General features: G+C 36.2%; 1 protein-coding gene across 2 annotated transcripts in view; it reads right to left on the reverse strand.

Annotated features, from left to right (window-relative positions):
- Positions 1 to 22,837, reverse strand: part of CHD1 (chromodomain helicase DNA binding protein 1) — a 77,110-nt gene that overhangs the window by 48,130 nt on the left and 6,143 nt on the right. For both annotated transcript variants that reach the window (XM_030817252.1, XM_030817256.1), the window contains exons 3-4: positions 1,796 to 1,997; positions 676 to 792 (exon numbers count right to left, since the gene is read on the reverse strand). In XM_030817252.1, coding sequence (XP_030673112.1) covers positions 676 to 792; positions 1,796 to 1,997 — 319 coding nt within the window. The remainder of the gene's footprint in view (positions 1 to 675; positions 793 to 1,795; positions 1,998 to 22,837) is intronic.

The following is a 22,837-nucleotide window of genomic DNA, read 5'->3' on the forward strand; positions in this document are numbered from 1 at the left end:
TATGTTAACTAGCTGAAAGTAGTAACATTTTTATTGCAAATTAATATAGCCAGTGAAATTAAGTAAACAGCAAAATGTCAGCATTTTGTATAAAACCTTAAAATCTACCCTCACTGGAGACCATTACTGTTGTCTAGTATAGCCAAAACAAGAAATCTTTGGTGCCAACATGCCAAATTTTGAATTTTTCTTCACCATTTTGTTATAATTTTTCCTGAATGTTTTTGTGCAAACATACATGTATGCATGCTTGCACAAACACAGAAACTACATTGTTTATAGTGGCCATCTACTCTTTCAAAAATATTATGTTGAAATTTCTGTTATTATTTCGTACAAATATGATTTAATGGTATAATATTCCTTCATTCATACATGTATAAGGATATATCCGTGTAGGTGCATATCCCATTTACCTCCCACATTTAGTTTATTTCTAATTTTGCTGTGATGAGCAAATGCACACAAATGTCCCACTGCTTATTCTGGATTAATCCCTAAAATTGGAATTATTGGATAATGCAAAATCTGTATTTCAAGATTCTTGATATATACACTTAAAGTATTTCCTACTTATTCTTTCAAAGCACTTATTTTCAGTAATTTCACAAATACTAGTTAAGTGATTCAGCAGCATGTCCACTTTTAAAATAATAGCCTATGATGAAAATGCACCTCTTCTGATCCACTATTAGATGAGGCTTGATGTTGTTGTTGTTGCTGCTGCTGTTGCTGCTTCTTGAGGATTGCAGATCTCTGAACGGCCAGAATACTAGGACTAGATTTCCAAAACTATAATAGAAATATAAACCAGTGAATGAAGAAGTATTAAGAAAACTGCAAAAAAAGGTTAATTTATTGAAAAACTGTACCACCATCTTTACTGCCTCAAAGTAATAAAGACTATATTCCTTACCTATATGTAACACAATTATCATTGCAATATAATTAAAATGCTGAGCTTTAGTTATGTATTAAAAAAATGGTGTGTTGAGTTCCACAGACAATATTAATCAATATCCTCTTGATGTTAAGAGCATTATTTTAAAGAACGAAGTGATAATACGCTGTATTAGTGCTACTCATAGTGTAGTTACCTATTTTATCAGTGTGAGGTAAAGAGGCTGAGTCAGAATATACATCAACGATGTCACTAGGCACATTGTTTTAGTTCAGATTGGGGGGGGGACGGTAGCAACATTTTCCTCTATGAAGGAAGCTGTGTGTCGATGTATATTCTGGCCCTCAAGATCTTATCTCATCACAAACTGGTACTCTGAGTAACACTGTATACTACCACGAAGTATAGACAAGTTTTTGTATCTCTTGTAGTTTTTTTCAAACAGAATAGCCCCTTACCCTATTCTATCATTATCTTTGAGGAATCTGAGTTCCATTAAATTATTCTGCTAGTAGCAATAAAGTATCTCCTTTGAAGATCTTGAAAGCAGAGATCATACACATTAAGGTTAACAAGTAGACCTCACAAAGTCTTAAATTTGTATCTATGACACAATGGATATTTATGAAACTCAATTTCTGCCTAAGAGGCAGAAAATGTTTTATTTGCCTGCGTGTAATTTACACTTTGTGTTTTCTAGTTTAAAAACGCATCTATTCCAAGCCAGTTAGTCCACAGGTGTACCACCATGAATGTGAGAATCACTAAAAGTAAATTTTAATTTAAAATGTTGTCTTCTCTAAAAGCTAGATTAAGAATGGTACAAACCAATCCTCTAAATTTTCCCAAAGTAATACAAGCAATCTACCTTTCATTGGGTATTTTATTGATTACCTCAGCTCCATCAACTTTCGGTGGTTTTGCTTGAACTTTGTTTTCTCGGGAAGTGTCTGACTCAGACTCTGACTGACTGCCTGATTCAGATCCGGAGTCAGAGTCACTGCTACCTGACTGGCTACTGCTTCCATCACTACTGCTTCCAGAACTCGAACCAGATCCAGAGCCTGAAGCTGACCCAGAATCATCATCCGACTGGCTATAATTTGAAAATAAACAATTTCAAACAAAATTCATTAGGAATTTAATTTTTCTTAGACGTCAGCAGAAAGCCCCAAATCATTAAATTTTACTTCATACTTAATATTTCAACTATCTTTGGCCAAAAAACTAGAAAAAGGAATTGATTTAATCTATAGTAACAACTGCCATAGTTGACAATTTATTTATACGTGATAGATTATTACATACTTGATAGATTTATGATATTTTATAGATTATGGCTAAAACATAAGCAATAAGATTGTAATCTTCTTCTAAGACAATATGCAAAATCTGCTAAGTACAAAATCCTGGGTTAGAAACTGAGAAGTCAAGAAGTTAAAGGCATGGTACCTACCTTTATAAAGCTCTAGCAATAATAAAGTAAGAAATGTGTGAAGAAAAGATTAAATGTGTTAAAAAAAAAAAATGCTTACAGTAACAGGCAGAAATTCATTTGTAGTTTCTGCTTGTTTTCAAGTTTCCATCTCTATCACTCCAGGAGAATATAATTTATTATTACTGAGCTATGATAAAATATAATTTATTTTAAAAAATTAGTGACACTGCTTGTCTGAGAAAATCACTTATTAATAAGTTCTTCGTGGATCTGTAGCAATAAATCTGAAATAGCAAATTCTCATATTTCCTAATGTGTACACACATACATAAAAAAGCAACTAACATTTCATAAACTATCCTTTTTTCCATTTCTAATTTTTAGTCCAAGATAGAGCAGAAATGGTCTGGACTAAACAGTTGATTATATAATTATCCCCAAGGTCATTTGTTTATATGTTGAAAACTAGGGCATTAAATTTCTGGTACATATGGTTGACTCCGCTTTTGATGTAATTTCATTTGGCTTTATAAGAAACCACAGGTAATATAGTTTACAGATACACAAGAAAATACAAGCTTCCTGTCCTCTTCTGTAATTTTCTAAAATGCCACCAGATGGAGGTATTACTCTAAGACAACACAGTAATTCTCTTTTTCCAGAGCAAGAATTTAATAATTTCTGCACGAAAACAGAGAAGTAAAAGTTTGCAGGAAGAATTTTGATTCTACAGGTGAGATATATAAATGCTTAAAGTATGAATAAGCATTGTTGTGTTTTTCAATCTAATGGAATAAATGTTGTATTCATAGAAACAGTAAATTAAAATTTGCTTCTTAAAGGCGTATGCTATGAAGATCATTTTTGCCATCATGTCTCCTCTCTGGTCACATAGTTTTGAGTTCCAAAAACAGCATATTAAATTTTAATTTTTAAGGCCATATTTTACTTGCATCCCTTGCGAGAAATTTTAGCAAGGATATTAGAAGATTTTTTTTCCTGACATACAACTTTATTTTTCCCTTAACACAATAGGTAAGCAAAATATTTCATTTACTCAATAAACTTTATTGAGAACTATCATGTTTTAGGCACTGGGGACAGACTGAGATGAGATGAAGTCTTTACCATTAAAAGAACTATTTAACCTTGAGACAGTTATATAAATGAATAAATATCATTCTTTGCTATGTTTAAGACAACTGATTCCCATGTATGGGGAGCACTAAAGATACAACCAAGTTTGGTACAGTAGTCAGAAAACACTTAGAAGAAAGTGCTGTTAAATGAATTCTTCAGCAAACAAATAAAAGAGTATCTCTTTCTTTTGAGGAATGTGAGTTCTATTAAATTAATCTGCTAGTAGCAATAAAGTATCTCCTCTGAAGATCTTGAAAGCAGAGATCATACACAGTAAGGTTAACAAGTAGACCTCATGATGTCTTAAATTTGTATCTATGACACAATGGATATTTATGAAACTCAATTTTTTTCCAGAGTACCTAGCAGAGTGCCTCACACAGATGGGTGCTCTATAAATATGTGAAAAGTAGACAGATGAATGACTGAATTGTGGGGGTTATCGTGGGCCTGTAATTCTTATTAGTCATTAGTCATTCCAAATGCATAGCCAGTAAAAACTGCTTGTTAACAAATCAAAATTCTTAAATGAATATAGAAATCTTTCCTTTCATATTCTTTAGGCAGTAGTACTGGCTGGAGATAAAAGCAACAGCCCGAGGTTAGGCTACTCTAGTTGCACAGGTTTATTGTTAGAATGTCTTTACCTTGGGTATTAGAAATACTGAATAAAGTATTTATTTTATTGAGTTGTTCTTTAGTAGGATAAAGAATATGCAAAAAGAGCCGGGAGCGGTGGCTTCATGCCTGTAATCCCAGCACTTTGGAAGGCAGAGGTGGGTGGATGACCTGAGGTCGGAAGTTCAAGACCAGTCTGACAACATGGAGAAACCTCGTCTCTACTAAAAATATAAAACTGGCTGGGCGTGGTGGCGCATGCCTGTGATCCTAGCTACTTGGGAGGCTGAGGCAGGAGAATCACTTGAACCCTGGAGGTAGAGGTTGCGGTGAGCCAAGATCACGTCATTGCACTCCAGCCTGGGCAACAAGAGCAAAACTCCATCTCGAAAAAAAAAAAAAAAAAAAAAATGCAAAAAGAGTAAGGAATATCTTATTTACTGCTATAGAATGATCCAAGATACAGTTTAAGTGAAAAAAGATACAAAATGTTTACAGAATGTTTCTTTTGCATAAGAAATAAAAATATTTATATATATTCACTTGTATTTTTTGAAAAGTAACAATGGCAGAATAACCCAACTAATTCGAAAATGATCACCTAAAGAGAGAGGGAGGGAAGAGTAGAAGGAACAGCAATTGAAATGAGTCTTCAGTTTTGGAATTATGTGAATGTTTTACATGATTTTTTTAAAAAGAGAGTTTTAAAAATGAAAGAAAAATATATATGGGGCCAGAAAAAAAATTATAGACTTAAAACTTTGAGCTAAAATAGATGAAAAGCCTCTCCCTAATAAAGTAATTTTATTTCCACCTACTGCTGCAAATGCTCTTTCTAAAATAAAAAGCTGATCGTGGCCTTTCTTTTTTAAGTCTTCTGTTCTATAACAACAAAGTTCAACAAACATCTATGAGACCTTTAAGGATCTCTAATTCGCCAATCTATTTTCAACTAGTTGCTCACTTAAATCCCTAAGTTCAAGCTATGGCAAGCTACATGTAATTCTCTGAAAGCCACTTACTCTTTCCACTTCCTGCCTTTGTACCATTCCTTCTCTTTTCTTTTTATTATGTAATTTTTTTGAGTCCCACCTCACAGCTACTCCTCCAACAAATCTCTGCCAACTCTATCCCAACCCAATGTTAAATCAGGTATACTTCCTCAGCACTCCCAAAACTTCTTGAATATACATCTCTATCTTGGTTACGAGCAAACGATGTAATAATCACTGTAGTGTTTTTGTTTTCAGGTACCCTACCTAAGACCTTATGTTCCTTGAGCGCTGGGATTGCTTTTTGCTGCTCTTACGTTAAACATTAAGAGTACAATGTTTCACGGAGAGATGAATGACTAAATAAGTAAATCAAAGAGATCTAGGAGACACGGTTTTACATATTTTATGTAAAACTCACAAATTTGGCTATTAAATCTCTGATCTCCAATTAATATTTTATTTTAGGTAATAACCAATATTACTAATCTTTTATAAAACTGAAATATCTGTACAACACTTGAATTAGCCTTAAAGTGTATTAAATCTCACCAGCATAACAGTATTAAAGTGGTAGGTAGATTACTAAAAACACTGAATTCTTAATTCAGATAATACACACACAGAATAAATAAATAAACCCATTGAATTCTTTTCCTCAATTCACGAAAGAAAAACCACAATTAATAGGTACTGTGATAAAATTATAGTGTTTTCTTAGGGTAAATTAAGGAGAAATACCACATTTAAAAGATAAAATAGTAATTCAAATTAAAGTGTCTTTTCAAGTTTATTTTTATATACAATTTCAAATATAAACTATAGAGCAATATGATGAATTATCATGAATCTATCACCCAGCTCCACAATTAGTAACTCATAGCAATCTTGATTCAACTAAGAAACTATTTGTAAACATTTGCAATTTCAATATCTCTTAAAAGATCACTTCGTTAATATTACAGACATTTAATATTATTAAACATTAAATTAAGTACACTGAATATTAAATATCCAAGCAGGCTATTCCTTTAGTCTCCTAATTGTTTCTTCCACTTTTCTGCTTCCCAGATTTTGCTAAGTGCACCCTTGTGTTATCATTTAACATATTTTTCTATCCCTTGTATTTCTTATAAACTGGCTATTATATCTAGAGGCTTGATCAGATTCAAATTCAGTTCTTCTTGACAAGAATAGTTTATACGTGGTGTTGTGGACTTCTACCAGATGGCATTTAATGTTTTGTTTTTTCTTTTGTGTGAGATTTAGTATAAATCTGTGGATTCAGGTACTGCCAGCCTTATCCATCCACTATAAAGCTCCCCATCACTTCATACCTAGTATTTTTAGCAGTCATTGATGATCATGTCTTCCTCCATTAATCAGAGGCAGTAAAATGGTGACATCATTAATCAGTTACCCAAAACATCTTTTCTTCATTACTACGTGGAACACTTCTATAAAGAGAAACTTTCCCTCATCATATTTGTTAACTCTGAGGTATAGTTCATGAAGAAAAGGGGTTTTATTTCTTTTCCTTATTTACCAGTTTTCAAAATGAGTTAAATCGCCAGCATCCTTCAAAGTAGACCAATATTTTTTTAAGTCCCGTTATGAACTCATGGATTTGAACTTATTTTATAAATTTTAATCCACTGTCAGCATCTTTGTTGATTTCCAAACTCTCCCATCTTTTGCCAACAGGAAACCCTTTATTAGCTTTTAAGTCCTTCTGACAAGACCTGAAGTAGTCTTTGATAACCTACCTGCCTTTCTAGCATCACAGGATGTACCAGGCTCATCTTGTGTATTTCTTGCCTGAGGCTATAACCCAGCCATTTTATCAAAAAGCCCTTCTATTTATAATAAATTAGAAACTAAGTTGCAATCTAAGTACTCGGTGAACCTATTACTACTGGACTGGTTGCCTTATTTAGGATGTTTCAATGGAATGAGCTAGGATGTGTGTATTTTTAGAGAAACTACATTAAGAATTCATGTAATTCAAATTCAAAACTGCAAGCTTTTTACTTCCAGTGTATGTTCATGTCATCACTCGGGTCGAGTTGGTTGCAAATGGCACTAATTATTTATTTGCTTTATTTCATTTTTAATAGTTTCAAAATAATACCATTATCATAAACAATATGATTATTAAAGTTAAGATGACTATGCAATTCTTTTTGTTTTCAGGAATACTCACTTCTACAATCAAATAACTGCTATAGTCAGGTAAAATAATTTATCTCTGTGTGACCACCAATTTGGCACAGTTAGGACCATTCGCTTTTTTAAATAGAGACTGCTTTCTTACTAATTTTGATTTTATGTTGCTTTATTTACTTGGATCCAACTTCGAGCTACAGAACAAGCTATGGTCAGAAGTTCAGCTTCCATACTTGACTCCTCTACACTATGTCCTCTCTTCCCCTATAGTAACCATTCAAAAATTTTTTATTTTCTCCTTTTTTAACATAAGCAAATTATGAATAAGAATGTTTATATTCCCCTTTCATAAATAATCATTAACATATTTAACACTCTTAAATAAATGGTAGCAGATTATATACACATTATATCCTGGAGATCATTTCTGCAGTAGTAGACACATTATTTTTTGTGAAACTGCATATATTCCATTTTGTAGATGCACCATGGTTTCATGTGCCTCAAGGATGTACATGTTGTTTTCAGTTCTTTGATTCTACAAATAGTGATACAAAAAAAAAATGGCCCTCTGCAGATCTTTTTTATTTATGACAGTGCGTATTTTGATGTGCTATTTATCAACCAATGTAAACTCATCCTCTCTGAGGTTTTAAATTTACAATCACCTAGCACCTAGATCCTGACTTCTAAATACTACTCCACACTTTAATAAACAACAGCTCCTTTGAGAAATGACAGGCTCTAAGGCTGCAATAGGGAAGATACAAGATGAGTCTAACAATCTTCCTGTGCTAAAATGAAAAAATATATATATATAAAAATATAAATATATATATATATATGGAGGTATGTCAAAAAGGACAGAGGAAAAACAAAAGGACATGAGAGCCTACTTGAAGGGGCTTCCATTGACCAAATCTGATTTGAGCATAAAAATAAAGACTGTTAAGGATCACCACTCAGTAAATAAAACAGGAACCCTTGAGTCCGTGCTGATGACAGAAACAGACACACAGAGGAGGGCTCTGATAGAGCTCTGAGTGTCAACTGGTAAGGTTATTAGTCTTAGAAAACCATAATTATGCAGTCATCACAGAAAATGCTGGTTTGGGCAAAAAATCGTCAATTGATACTAAATCTAGGGGAAGTTTGCTGAGGGATAATTTACATAGACTCAAAGTGTCTTCTCACAAATTGCTTCTTAGCTGTAACAGATGAACTAGAAATCACAGTGGAGAAACTGGACACCATGTCCTGGTGACTGAATGTAGCATCACTAATGGGGACAGACAGACAATGTGAGCTCCAGCTGTGAAACACTTTAGAAGATATATCATTACCTACACAGTTCTCCAGCCAGGTACGCGGAGTAAGGAATGCATAATTTGGATCTAATGATAAGTGAATACCAGAAAAACCCAAATTGAGAAATATATTCTATAAAATAACTAGCTTATAGTCTTTCAAAATGCCAATGTAATGAAAGACAAAGAAAGAGGAACTGTCCAGAATGAAGGAGATTAAAGAGATATGACAGTCAAATGCAATATGTAATCTCTGTACGGAAAGATGACTGACCAAACTCGAACGCAGACTGAGAATTTAAGTACTCTTAAATCAGTGTAAATTTTCCTGAACTTAATAAATACAGGCCTTGAGTAAAAGAATACTTTTTTTAACCTAAAATACATATTGACTTATAGAGAATGGTCTAAAAGAAAAAAAAATTAAAAAAATATACTGAAGTGTAAGAGGTATGATTTTTGCAACCTACTATATCACAAGTTTTCTTTATTAACATCCAAGATAGTGAAACCTTCTTTGCAGGTAGTGAAAATGTACAATGATGCAAAAATTTAAAAGCCACAGAAGCAAAGTGAACATAACAGGCAAGTAAACATTCAATGTATGAAAAATGAAAATACAAGTATCTAATGTATAATGTGTCAATAAAATGGCCAAACTAGGCCAATAGAAATAAAATAACAACACTTTTAAAAACAAATCTGAAAAGATAAAAATGAACATTAAAGAAGGCAAATGTCAAACTGGGCAAGGTGGCTCACACCTATAACCCAGCACTTTGTGGGAGGATGAAGCAGGTGGATCATTTGAGGCCAGGAATTCAAGACGAGCCTGCCCAACATTGTGAGACCCCATCTCTACTAAAAATACAAAAATTAGCCAGGTGTGATGGCACATGCTTGTGTTCCCAGCTACTCAGGAGGCTGAGACACGGGAATCACTAGAACCCAGGAGGCAGAGGTTGCAGTGAGCCAAGATTGAGCCATGGTACTCCAACCTGGGCGACAAGGCAAGACTGTCTCAAAAAAATAAAATAAAATAAAGAAGGCAAAGTAAAACGTATACAAAAGCCACCTCAGCAAGTACTAGTAGCACTAGAGAAGAGACTGTTTATGTGTATTTAAACATTATATGTAAATTAGCCTATACCAAAGCCTTAGATCTGTTATTTTCAATTATATTAATAACATATACATTTATTTACTTCTGTCCTTAGCACATAAAGATTTTCTTTCTTGTATAATTTCCCTACTTTTTCTTTATTTTTTTTAACCTGTTAATAGTGATTAGATGAATTAGATTCCAGTTGGGGGTGCTGGGGAAACCCTGATAGAAGGTAAACTAATTTTCCACAGAATTATAATGGAGGACTGTGTGCTTGACAAAGAGAGCTGTAAATAAATCAAAGAATTTTATTTACTGAAGAATACAGCATAGTGCACTCAATTCTGATCCTACGCCTCTTGTTCCCTTCCACCTATAGCTGCTAAGTGTCAATGTCATTCGAAAGAGCTTCTTGCTAGGCATGGTGGCTCACACCTGTAATCCCAACACTTTGGAAAGCTGAGGTGGAAAGATCACTTGAGGCCAGGAGTTCGAGATCAACCTGGACAACATAATGAGATCCCATCTCCACACACAAAAAAATACAAATTTAGCTGGGCGAGGTGGCATATGCCTTCAGTCCTAGCTACTCAGGAGGCTGAGGTAGGAGGATCGCCTAAACCCAGGGGTTCAAGGCTGCAATGAGCTATCAACTGTGCCACTGCACTATAGCCTGGACAAGAGCCAGACCCTAACTCTTAAAAAAAAGGGGAGGTGGCCTTCTTTTAGGGAATTCTTGAAAGAATTTTTGGACGCACACTTATAGGGTAAATTTGGGACTAACTTGATGTTCTGAAGTTCAACCATAAATTACTTTCCTCTAGCTCTCTAGCCCGTTCTTCTCCTTGTAGTTGTATTTATATCTGTACACTGGTTAGATGAGCCTCAGGTTTCTGCCACATAAAACTAATTATTTAATTATTTAATAAAAAAAGGAAAAGATGTTATTAGTTGGTGCTATGTGCCAGATATTAGGTTCTTACTTAATCCTTTTATTTTCATAATACAGACAAATACATTCAAGCTGAGAAGGCTGTGTAAATAAATGCCAACACTGTAATAACAAGTGTACAAATTACAAATATATATGGAGAACTGAAAGGAAGTTCAGAAAAATAAAAGCCACTAATTTCTTAGGATGAGAGGAGTAGTTTATTTTATAAAAAATTCCTTAATGTTTGTGGCAGAAAATGTGCCCCTCCCTATCCACCCAGTATCTATTTTGTTTGTCCTCTAGTATTAACAACCATCCCCCCAGTTTAGGTTGACACATGCCCACCCACCTAAAGATTACCTTTCTCAGTATCTTCTACAGCTCAGTGGAGTCATGTGAGTAGGTTCTGGCCAATGAGATACAGCTAGAAGTGATGGTGATGTGTGATTTCTACATCATAGCCTTAAAAATGAAGTGGCTTGCCTTAAATCCTCCCCCTTTGCATCTTCTCCCTGCTAGCTGAAAAGGGCAACCACTAGTATTGGAAGCCATACATTAAGAAGAGTAAGGCTGTCCAAAGGTTTGAACTCCCTTACCTGGGAGTGAAAGAGAAGTAGTTATATTTAAGCCCCTGTGTTTTTAGTTCTTTAATATAGTACCCTGTTTCTCTAGCTAACACACTGTATTAACATTCGTGAAATAAACATTTTGGAAAGAACAGGTTTTATACATACACAATTTTAACTCACCTGCTCATCTCGTCAACTAATGAGTATTGAGCCAGAGTTTCTATTGGGAACAAAATGCCATAGAAAAAAAATACCTTCTGTGAAAGTAAAAAGATAAAATACAACTGGTCCGATTCCTGATTGAGGAACTGGAAATAGGGGAGATGCAATTACATGCATGGTTTTATGGGGTATGATTTCAGAATTCAGCAACGGTATCTTTCTCCATACTTTTCCCTCTGTCTGGAGAACGCTTTCTCTCCAAAGCAATCAATGAAACTTTTCACTCTTTAAGACTATTCAAAAATAAGACTATTCAAAACTATGTCCTTTAGGTAGCCATTCCCTGGTTTCCCCAGGCACAGATCATTGCTCTAGCTCATGTTCCCACAATACTTTGCTCATGTTACTAATAATTCCTTCACAATATTACAATTATTATTATTATTTTTTTTATTTTTTGAGACAGAGTCTCGCTCTGTCGCCCAGGCTGGAGTGCAGTGGCGTGATCTCAGCTCATGCAAGCTCTGCCTCCCAGGTTCACGCCATTCTCCTGTCTCAGCCTCTCCGAGTAGCTGGGACTACAGGTGCCCGCCACCATGCCCGGCTAATTTTTTTGTATTTTTAGTAGAGACGGGGTTTCACCGTGGTCTCGATCTCCTGACCTCGTGATCTGCCCGCCTCAGCCTCCCAAAGTGCTGGGATTACAAGTGTGAGCCACTGCGCCCGGCCCTACAATTATTTTTATATGTATATCTCTCTCCTAACTAGGTCTTGAAGATCATTAAGTCAGGACCTTTACTTTAGTTATTTTATAGACCACTGTCCACTTTAGCATGACTGTAGAAAGAATCTGGAAAGTAGTAGGCAATGACTAAATGCTAAGCATTAACAACAACAAAAAAAACACAATTAGTGGCCAAAGTCAAGCAATGGCTTTCAAACTTTTTGGACCATGACCTATATAATACATTTTACATCATGATGAAGTATACACACACATAAACACAAAAAGTTTGACGAAATAGTACAAATAAAAACTATAAAAGGTTTCAGAAAACCTGGAAAACATCTTCTCATTTGTACAACTCTGAAAACCAGGTAGTTCCACTGCTTTGTTAAGCACTGACCAGCAAAAACAACAGTTCCTTTCAGCATTCTAAACTACAAATCCAAGACAAAATTGTATTATAAACTCTTCTTAAAGTACAATATGATTCTATCTCCTTAAAGTTTCTAACTGAAGAAATTTAAAACTGCTAAAAGTGGAGAGATACTAGGAAGAGTAACTTTTAACATGACTAATTTCAAAGATGATTACTTAGTTGTGTTGAACCTGGGGTAAACTCAAAAGTAAATATTTTCTAGTAAGCAGAGAATGATCAGATGAGAAATAAGGGCTATGGATACACACATTGAAAAGTCACTGAAAAAGAGTTTCCTAACATACATCTAAAATTTATTACAATATCAATGACATGAATGAAAATCTCTAATTCTCTAATTTATAGTTATAACAAGGCAAACCTTAATGACTTTTTCCCCCTTTAGTATATTATCAGGCAGAAGTCTAACACAGAGAAATTATGTTTCCAAAAAATCAAGTGAGGTGGGAGAGGGTAACAGGAGTTAAGACATTAAATTAGATTGGCTATGAAATGAAATATGTTGAAGCTATTTGGTGTGTACATGGGGCTCATTTTACTACTGTCACTACTTTAATATAAACTTCAAATTATTATTAATAATATTTAAGTTAACACAAATAATGCCTACATTTAAAAGTTCAATTTTGGCTGGGCGCGGTGGCTTACACCCAAAATCCCAGCACTTTAGGAGGCTGAAGTGGGTTGATCACCTGAGGTTAGGAGTTCAAGAGCAGTCCGATCAACATGGTGAAACCCCGTCTTAACTAAATACAAAAAATTAGCCAGGCATGGTGGCACATGCCTGTAATCCCAGCTACTTGGGAGGCTGAGGCACGAGAATCGCTTGAACCCAGGAGGTGGAAGTTCCAGTGAGCCGAGACTGTGCCACTGCACTCCAGCCTAGGCAACAAGAGCAAAACTCCATCTCAAAAAATAAATAAAAGTTTAATTTTAAAGAGATTAATGATATTTAGTTTGCTTTTCAAAAAAGGTGTTGGCAGGGCGCGGTGGCCCACGCCTGTAATCCCAGCACTTTGGGAGGCCAAGGAAGGCAGATCACGTGAGGTCAGAAGTTCGAGACCAGCCTGACCACCATGGAGAAATCCTGTTTCTACTAAAAATACAAAATTAGCCAGGCGTGGTAGTGCATGCCTGTAGTCCCAGCTACTCGGGAGGCTGAGGCAAGAGAATTGCTTCAACCCGGGAGGCAGAGGTTGTGGTGAGCCGAGATTGCACCATTGCACTCCAGCCTGGGCAACAAGAGTGAAATTCTGTCTCAGAAAAAAAAAAGGTTTTAAAATATTTATATGCTTTTAAATTACTTTAATGAATACTGCCACAAAAAAATGAAGTTACCAGCAATATATAATTTTAAACAAAACTATTTGTTATGTGGCATTTCATCTGTCTGCATATACCTATGGGTGTGTACTGCACCTAAAAAAAACTTCTTTTATTGTGAGTCATTTGGTTAAAAAAAGTGAAATAAACAATGTAGTATGTATCAGATACTAGGTTGGACACTGAGTTAATCCTTCACTATAAAATACATTCTAAAATTGGAATAGATAAAAGATGATTAGGAATTTTGGTACCCCATATACAACTAATTCTGATTCTCTTATTATAAATTTTCTTTTCATATCCAACCTCTGCCTTTTACTAATGTAACTGAGGACTGAATCATTTAAAACTGTGAAAACAGTATTACAGAAGTAATAATAATCAATCTCAAGCATAAAAACAAAAAGACTTCTTGTTTTAGGCTTGTAGGAATTTAGACTGTTACTTCAATCTTTTCCAATGGCCCCATGCCTTAACATAAGGCATGTTATCTTTTACTAACATACTTTTATCTCATTATCTTTTACTAGTATCTTTTACTAACATACTTTTCATTAGTATAAAAATTAAATAAAGTATCTTTTACTAACATACTTTTCCTTAGTATAAAAATTAAATCACTCTGCTTTTTGCCTAAGCCTGTCTAAATGCCTTACCAGCAAAGTCACATCACCAGGACATTTTTAACATATGTGAAATTTAAGATTATCATGGTTTTAAGCCCATTCCTCCAAAAACAAAGAAACCAAAAAAAAAAAAAAAAAAACCTCTTAATTAATATTGGGCTTCATACTTGTCCTTATGATCAAACTTTACTCCTATATTTGATGGGCCACAGATTTTGGTATCTCTCTGCATTTACAGTATCCACCTGACATATACATGTATTTTTGAAGACTTTTATCTCTTTCTTGATTATAAGCTTTAAAGGAACTCAAATTTTAGAATCCCATGATATCTACCACATAGTAATTGCTCAATCATCTAAATAACTATCTGAAAACAAACACTTGTATTTTTGAAAGCAACAACAGTAGAACTGAGAAATTGCTATTTGGAGTCATTCTCATTACGCAAAGAGTACCCCACTATTCTTGTGCCTTACGCCTCAGTTCTGAGAGATACTGTAGACACTGAATTCCAGAAGTCAGTACTGTTTAAATAGAACTTTGCACATCTCCAGCTTTGTCTCTACATATTTTAATGTCAGTAACTTAGATCTCAATCTATCTACACCAAAGAAACTTCTGAGTGCAATTTAACATTTAAAGTTGACTTCTGACTCAACAGTTACCTCATACCATAGTGATACATAATATATTTTCAATTATAAACACTAATTTTCTCAGTCATATATATAAGTTGATTCTGGTACGAGATTCCTGGAATCTCTCCCTAAAACTAGTGGTTCCAACCCATTCACATGGGGAACACACTCCCCATTGGCAGTGCTTTTTCTGCTATGCTTCCTTTTTTTTCCTTCCTTCACCTGGAACTAAGTCACAGAAAAACTTTTTTTTTGAGCTAAGAGTCTCGCTCTGTCGCCTAGGCTGGAGTGCCATGGCGCAACCTTGGCTCACTGCAAGCTCTGCCTCCTGGGTTCATGCCATTCTCCCGCCTCAGCCTCCCGAGTAGCTGGGAACACAGGTGCCCGCCACCACGCCCAGCTAATTTTTTTGTATTTTTAGTAGAGATGGGGTTTCACCCTACTAGCCAGGATGGTCTTGATCTCCTGACCTTGTGATCCACCCGACTCGGCCTCCCAAAAGTGCTGGGATTACAGGTGTGAGCCACCGCGCCTGGCCAAAAACTTCTAACAATGAATAAACCTCAGGTAAAGAACTGCAAAGCTAGATGTCAAATACATTCTCCTTATTAGGGGACTTGCATACTTCTTTAATGGGGGACTACGACTTCTATAAACATCTTCCTGAGTGGGGCGCGGTAGCTCACGCCTATAATCCCAGCACTTTGGGAGGCCAAGGTGGGCAGATCACGAGGTCAGGAGATCGAGACTATCCTGGCCAACATGATGAAGCCCCGTGTGTACGAAAAATACAAAAATTAGCTGGGCATGGTGGCGCGTGCCTGTAATCACAGCTACTCGAGAGGCTGAGGCAGGAGAATCACTTGGAGGATGCAGTGAGCCAAAATCATGCCACAGCACTCCAGCCTGGCAACACAGCAAGATTCTGTCTTTAAAAAAAAAAAAACAAAAAAACTTCCTCTCCAACACCCTTCTGAATATATATCATTTGTTCTTCCTTCCTTTTCAAACTACATTTGTCATCATTATTAAAATTACAAAAGTTAAAGCATGTTATGAAAACTTTCAAAATAGCTCATCAAATGACTCTAGTAAGTAATGTACCCTCCATTTTCTTTTTACCTCAGTTGCATGCCCATTTGGCCCAACAAATTTGAATATATTCAATAGTATATTTAAACTGGCTATTCCATTATCACCCCTAGATTATAATAATCTTTCTTGAAGTTAATTTATAACCTTGAAACATGGCAAGATGCTGAATGACTATAGGTGAATAGCTTCATATACATGCATATGAATTTAACATGAATACAATTCTCCTGGGAATCTTATTAAAATGGAAATTCTGGTTCAGTAGATCTGGGACCTTTTAAGATGAAGGAATTGTTCTGTACATTACTGGAGTACAGAATAAATGATTCTATGCACTTGTCAAAACCCACAGAACTGTGCATCATGGAATAAGCATTAATATATGCAAATTTTAAAAATCAACCAGTATGATGATGATCACAGGATGGAATGCAGATTGTCACAAATGAATCTAATTTTATCACAAATTTATCACATAATTACACTCAAAGGGGTGAGGGAAAAATGAACTTGACCAACATCAGAAAACAGTGTTTTGACTAGAAACTTAAAGGCTAAATATTAAAGCGTACTGCACGTAAACACCATATTTTAGTTGCAAAATTAGTTTCTCTTGATAAAGTATATCCTAAAAATTCTAAAACTGCTTTACATATATATTAGGAGTGAATATATAAGCACATAAATGGTGGATGGTCAGTGTCAGGTTTCTCATTGTTGAATAAGGAAGTTACAAAGGAATAAGAAAGGTTAGAATGAACTCTATAGCACTGGATTAGAGTTGGAGCCATCGGTATGAACTCATGTTTATGTATGAGTTAATATGTATACAGATGTAAGGATACAGAGATGACTATACATACCTAGATATACACAGTATATCTAGATATATTACCTAGCTCTGTCTACTTTGTTCACTGAGAGGAAATAAAAGCAGTGACACTTGAATATCAACAAGCACACCCAGTATCCAAATCTTGGTTTCTAATGCCATTCTCCAAAAAAATGGAACCAAGGCTCCTTGGAGAGTGGCTGATTCTAGGGTAAAAGTAAGGGAGTGTGTAAAAGAAACATACGAGCCAACCTAAAAAAGCTTCCAAGAGCCAAGGCTAGATCAATTTAAGTAACAAAAAAGTCAACTATTATACATTCGATACATAAAAGTACCTATTATACATAAATACATAAATATTATATACAAATACGTATTTTATAGTGGATTACAACTAAGCTGGATTACATCTCAAAGCACATACATAAATCCATACATGTATAAACGATTTATAAATTTCCTTACAGAAATTCCATTTAATATATGTAAATACTCCCCCCACCAGGAGATGGAATTTAATTCCTATCCCAACCCTCTTGAAAGTAGGCTAGACAAAGTGACTTGCTTCCAAAGAGTAGATTATGGAAAGGAAAAAACAGTAACTTTACAGTAGAGAAACTTGCAAATACTACCTTGACCAAGTGATAGAGGTTACCACCACCAGTAATGTCATGAGGATAACATGTTTCCCATATGATGTGACTAGCACACTTTATCTTTGTGGTATTCTTTCTAAAAACCAATAACCCTAGTTTATCCTAAGAACAATAGACAAGGCCAGGTGTGGTGGCTCACTGCCTGTAATCCCAACACTCTGGGAGGCCAAGGCGGGTGGATTACCTGAGGTCAAGAGTTCAAGATCACCCTGACCAACATGGAGAAACCCTGTCTCTACTAAAAATACAAAAATTAGCCAGGCATGGTGGCGCACACCTGTAGTCCCAGTCACTCGGGAGGCTGTGGCAGGAGAATTGTTTGAACCCAGGAGGCGGAGGTTGCAGTGAGCTGAGATCGCGCCGTTGCACTCCAGCCTGGGCAACAAAGCAAGACACCACCTCAAAAAAAAAAACAGACAAATCTAGATTTCAAAGACGTTCTATGGGATACCTGGCCAGTATTTCTTAAGGTGGTTTAGATCACGAAAACTAAGGAAAGACTTAGAAACTCTCACAGATGAAAGGAGACTGGGGAGATGTGACAACTAAATGCGATGTGGCACTGTGGATTTAATCCTACAACAGAAAAGAGGGAGTTAATGGAAAAATCAATGAAATCCAAGTAAAGTATAGAGTTTAGGTAATAGTTTTTAAAAAAAGAATAAATAAAATGGCTATAAATCTTGTTTCCCCATCTGGAAAGTGGGAATCATAACACTGTATACATCACAGAAGTTTTGTGAGGATGAACTGTGGTAATTCAAGTGATGCACAATGCCCTATGTGCATCATGCTAGGTTAAGGCACAGTAAGAGCTCAACAATCATCGGTTGCCATTGTTACTGCTTCCGGAGAAATGAAACTTACCTAGCCTCTTGCTAGTCCTGCTCAAGACACAGTTAATTGGAGGTTCCCAGAAAATGAAAACCATGTATAACAACATCAATAACAAAGTAGCAAGATGCTATGACTCCAGACGAATAGCTTCATATAAATGTATACGAACGTAATACGTAAGAATCACTTGGGAATCTTGTTAAAATGAAGATTCTGATTCAGTAGGTCTGGGAGGAGGCACAAGATTCTACAGTTATAATAAGCTCCCAAATGATGCCAACACTGCTGGTCCACGGACCACAACTGGTGCAACTTTTCTATTTCTGTAGTTTTAAATATTTCTCATTTTAAAAAAAGTTTAAACATTTTCTCCATTCATCATAAAGTAATACTCATTTTAAAACACAAAACTGCACCATATATAACCCATCAGTCATCAAGATCTTAAGCAACTACTTAAGCAGAGTAAAAGGGGTAACATCACATTAATGTTTGCCCACACATTATCTTATGACTATATATAGAAAAGTAATGTTTGAAAGGTAACTCATACACCATTCTGATCTTTAACCATATAGCCATTCCTGAAGTAAATCATCACTCGAGATAACTTATTTAAAACTAAAAAAAGCCAGCCAGGCGCAGTGGCTCATGCCTGTAATCCCAGCACTTTGGGAGGCCGAGGTGGGTGGATCACAAGGTCAGGAGTTCAAGACCACCAGCATAGCCAACATGGTGAAATCCCATCTCTACTAAAAATACAAAAATTAGCAGGGCGTGGTGGCAGGCACCTATAATCCCAGCTACTCAGAAGGCAGAGGCAGAAAACTGCTTGAACCCAGGAGACGGAGGTTGCAGTGAGCTAAGTTCGTGCCACTGCACTCCAGCCTGGGCAACAGAGTGAGACTCCATCTCAATTTAAAAAAAAAAAAAAAAAAACACACACACACTAAAAAAAAGTCTACCAGGATTTGAAAAATTTGCTTGCAAATACCACCACAAATCCACACAGCTGCAAATTGATGCTTTGAAATCTTCCAGCATTATCTTTAAAAAGCTTAACTTCAGTTATATAAAACTTTGTGTTGAACTGTAACTGTTATACAGGTGCATCCTGGCCCACATTTCTTAGTAACTAAATTTCAAGACTGTCAGCAACAGCATAGCCAAAGAGACACATTTTTCCTGTGCATTCTTCTTCCTTTCAGTAAATAGTTATAGAGAGCTCTCCAGACAGAAAGAACACTTAAAAATTTTTTTTCAATAGAAAGCTAACTGTAACCTGCAAATGCCAAATGAATTCTTTCTTAATTCTATTCTGTTTAATAAACTTTCACAAAGGAGAAAGGAAATTTTGAAGCAAAAATACATTACAGAATTCTAGCCACTAAAAAACCAAAATTTACTTTAAAAAGCTACTTACAATGAATATCAACTTTAGAAACAAAGTATATTTCTAATCTAATTATATTAGGGGCCAGGAACGGTGGCTCATGCCTGTAATCCCCAGTGCTTTGGGAGGCCAAGGTGGGCAGATCACCTGAGGTCAGGAGTTCGAGACCAGCCTGGCCAACATGACGAAACACCGTCTCTGCTAAAAATACAAAAATTAGCTGGATGCAGTGGTGCATGCCTGTAGTCCCAGCTACTAGGGAGGCTGAGGCAGGAGAACTGCTTGAACTCAGTAGGCAGAGGATGCAGTGAGCCAAGGTCATGCCATTGCACTCCAGCCTGGGCGACAGAGCAAGACTCCAGCTCAAAAAAAAAAGAAAAAAAATTACTTCATATTAATATTCATAGTTATAGAAATTTTAGTTTTTTTTGCAAGAAAATCCCTCTACCTCTAAAGTTCACCTCCTCAGTCTTTTAACTAGGCACAATCTCCCTTCTTTGAAATGTCTTACGACAAAAGCTTCTGGGGAAGGGAGTGGGAATTGAGTGTTAATGACGGTAGAGCATAGTATAGCAGCAGTAAGAAAGAAAATGAAGGCAAAAAAGAAGGTCTCTGTCCTGATAAACTCCAAGGCATTTGTAAAAACTAGGTAACTTGATAACCACACTTTTCAGAAGCATACAAAATCTGTATGGCAGAATTAACTCTGAATAATTAAAGAAATATGCTTTGCAATTATTTAAGATGAGTATGCATTGTAAAAGATTCCTTAAATTTGATTTCACAAGGTTTAATTTTTTTATTTTATTTTTTTTGTTTTTGTTTTGAGACGGAGTTTCACTCGTTTCCCAGGTTGGAGTGCAATCGCGCGATCTCCGGCTCACCGCAACCTCCATCCGCCTCCTGGGTTCAAGCAATTCTCCTGCCTCAGCCTCCCGAGCAGCTGGGATTACAGGCCACCACACCCAGCTCATTTTGTATTTTTGGTAGAGACAGGATTTCACCATGTTGGTCAGGGTGGTCTCGAACTCCCAACCTCAGGTGATCTGCCTGCCTTGGCCTCCCAAAGTGCTGGGATTACAGGCGTGAGTCACTGCGCTCAGCCACAAGGTTTAATTTTTTTTCACCTGTAGTATCAAATTGGACTTATTACTCCTCCTCATTTTAGATATGGCAGAAAAATATATAAAATATTGGAACAGGTAAGTAGTCAGAATATACCAGCACAGGATCTGTCTGCATATCCAACTAGAAGATTTACTCTCAAGTCTTATTTCCTATTGTATGAGTAGTTTGGTTCCTTTGTTTCCTCTAGGTATTTCTACCTACTAACCAATCCATTCCAACTATGAATAAGAAAATGTGAAGCCGGGTATGGTGGCTCACACCTGTAATCCCAACACTTTGGGAGGCCAAGGTGGGAGGACTGCTTGAGCCCATGAGTTCAAGACCAGCTGAGGCAATATGGTGAGACCTCATCTCTACAAAAAATTTTAAAATTAGCTGAGTGTGGTGGCATGCACGCCTCTCAGGATGCTGAGGTGGGAGAATTGTTTGAGCCCAGGAGGTGGAGGCAGAGGCTACAGTGAGCTGAGACTACACAACGTACTCCAGCCCGGGTGACAGAGTGAGGCCCTGTCTCAAAAAGAAAGAAAAGAAAAAAAAAATTGTGGGTGGACAATATGACTCTTCTATTTACTTAACTATAGTCAGTAGTCAGCATACCAATAGAGATTTGAATCAAAGCTGAGATTCAAAAGTCTTTTAATTAAACCTCAACTCTGGTGATTCTAGTAAAACTTTACTGTTTGAAACTTTACGATGCACTTTGTAATTAATTAAAATGAAACTTTAATATCAGTTCAATCCTTAGAGTTGAGTCAATCATATGAGTTCTATTAATGCAGAGATAGCATCAACTCAGGTTTTATAACTCCTAGACCAATACTTGTTCAAGTAATAATGCTGCTTTCCATAACTGTTCCTTATTTTATTCTCTATGATGTTCTTGTTTATCCAAACAGTACGTATGAAAGCTGATAAACTAAAGTATAACTAGCAAGGTCAGAAAATTCCAAGTGTCAGGCCAGGCATGGTGGCTCACGCCTGTAATCCCAGCACTTTGGGAGGCCAAGGCAGGTGGATCACTTGAGGCCAGGAGTTCAAGACCAGCCTGGCCAACGTGGCAAAACCCCATCTCTACAAAAAAAATACAAAAATTAGCTGGGAGTGGTGGCCAGCGCCTGTAATCCCAGCTACTCTGGAGGCTGAGGTAGGAGAATCACTTCAGCCTGGGAGGTGGAGGTTGCAGTGAGCCAGGATCACACCACTGCACTCCAGCCTGGGCGACAGAGCAAGACTCTGTCTCAAAAAAAAAAAAGAAAAAGAAAAGTCCAAGTTTCAGATCAAATACAAATACCACTATTTAGTTTTCTATCTAACATTTTTTCTTAATCTTCCTAATTGACAAAACTTTCCTGTTTCTTGTCCACCCCCATGTTTCCATCACTGTAATTAATGTTTTTGTTATATAGTATCCTGTGTCACACAAAATATGCTGGTTACAATAAGCAAATATTCAGTGCTCATTATCTCAGAAAATATTTTAAGCCCTTTACATGAAGCATCTCAATCCCCCAATTTTTTTTTTTAATTTTATTTTTTATAAATTAGAGACAAGGTCTCACTATGCTGCCTAAGCTGGTCTCCAACTCCTGAGTTCACGTGATCCTCCTGCCTCAGCCTCTCAAAGTGCTGGGATTACAAATATGATCCAACAAGCCCAGCCATGAACTTTAAATAAATAAACAATAGTGTAATCCCCTCTTTATGGGGCAAAAATCAGAGCCTCAGAGATTAAGTAATTTGCCCTAATTCACACAACTAATAAGAGAAATAGGGTAAGTAAATAGTTTGACTCCAATGCCCACATTCCT

Source organism: Nomascus leucogenys, chromosome 2 (assembly GCF_006542625.1).
Source record: "Nomascus leucogenys isolate Asia chromosome 2, Asia_NLE_v1, whole genome shotgun sequence".
Taxonomy (NCBI): Eukaryota; Metazoa; Chordata; class Mammalia; order Primates; family Hylobatidae; genus Nomascus; species Nomascus leucogenys.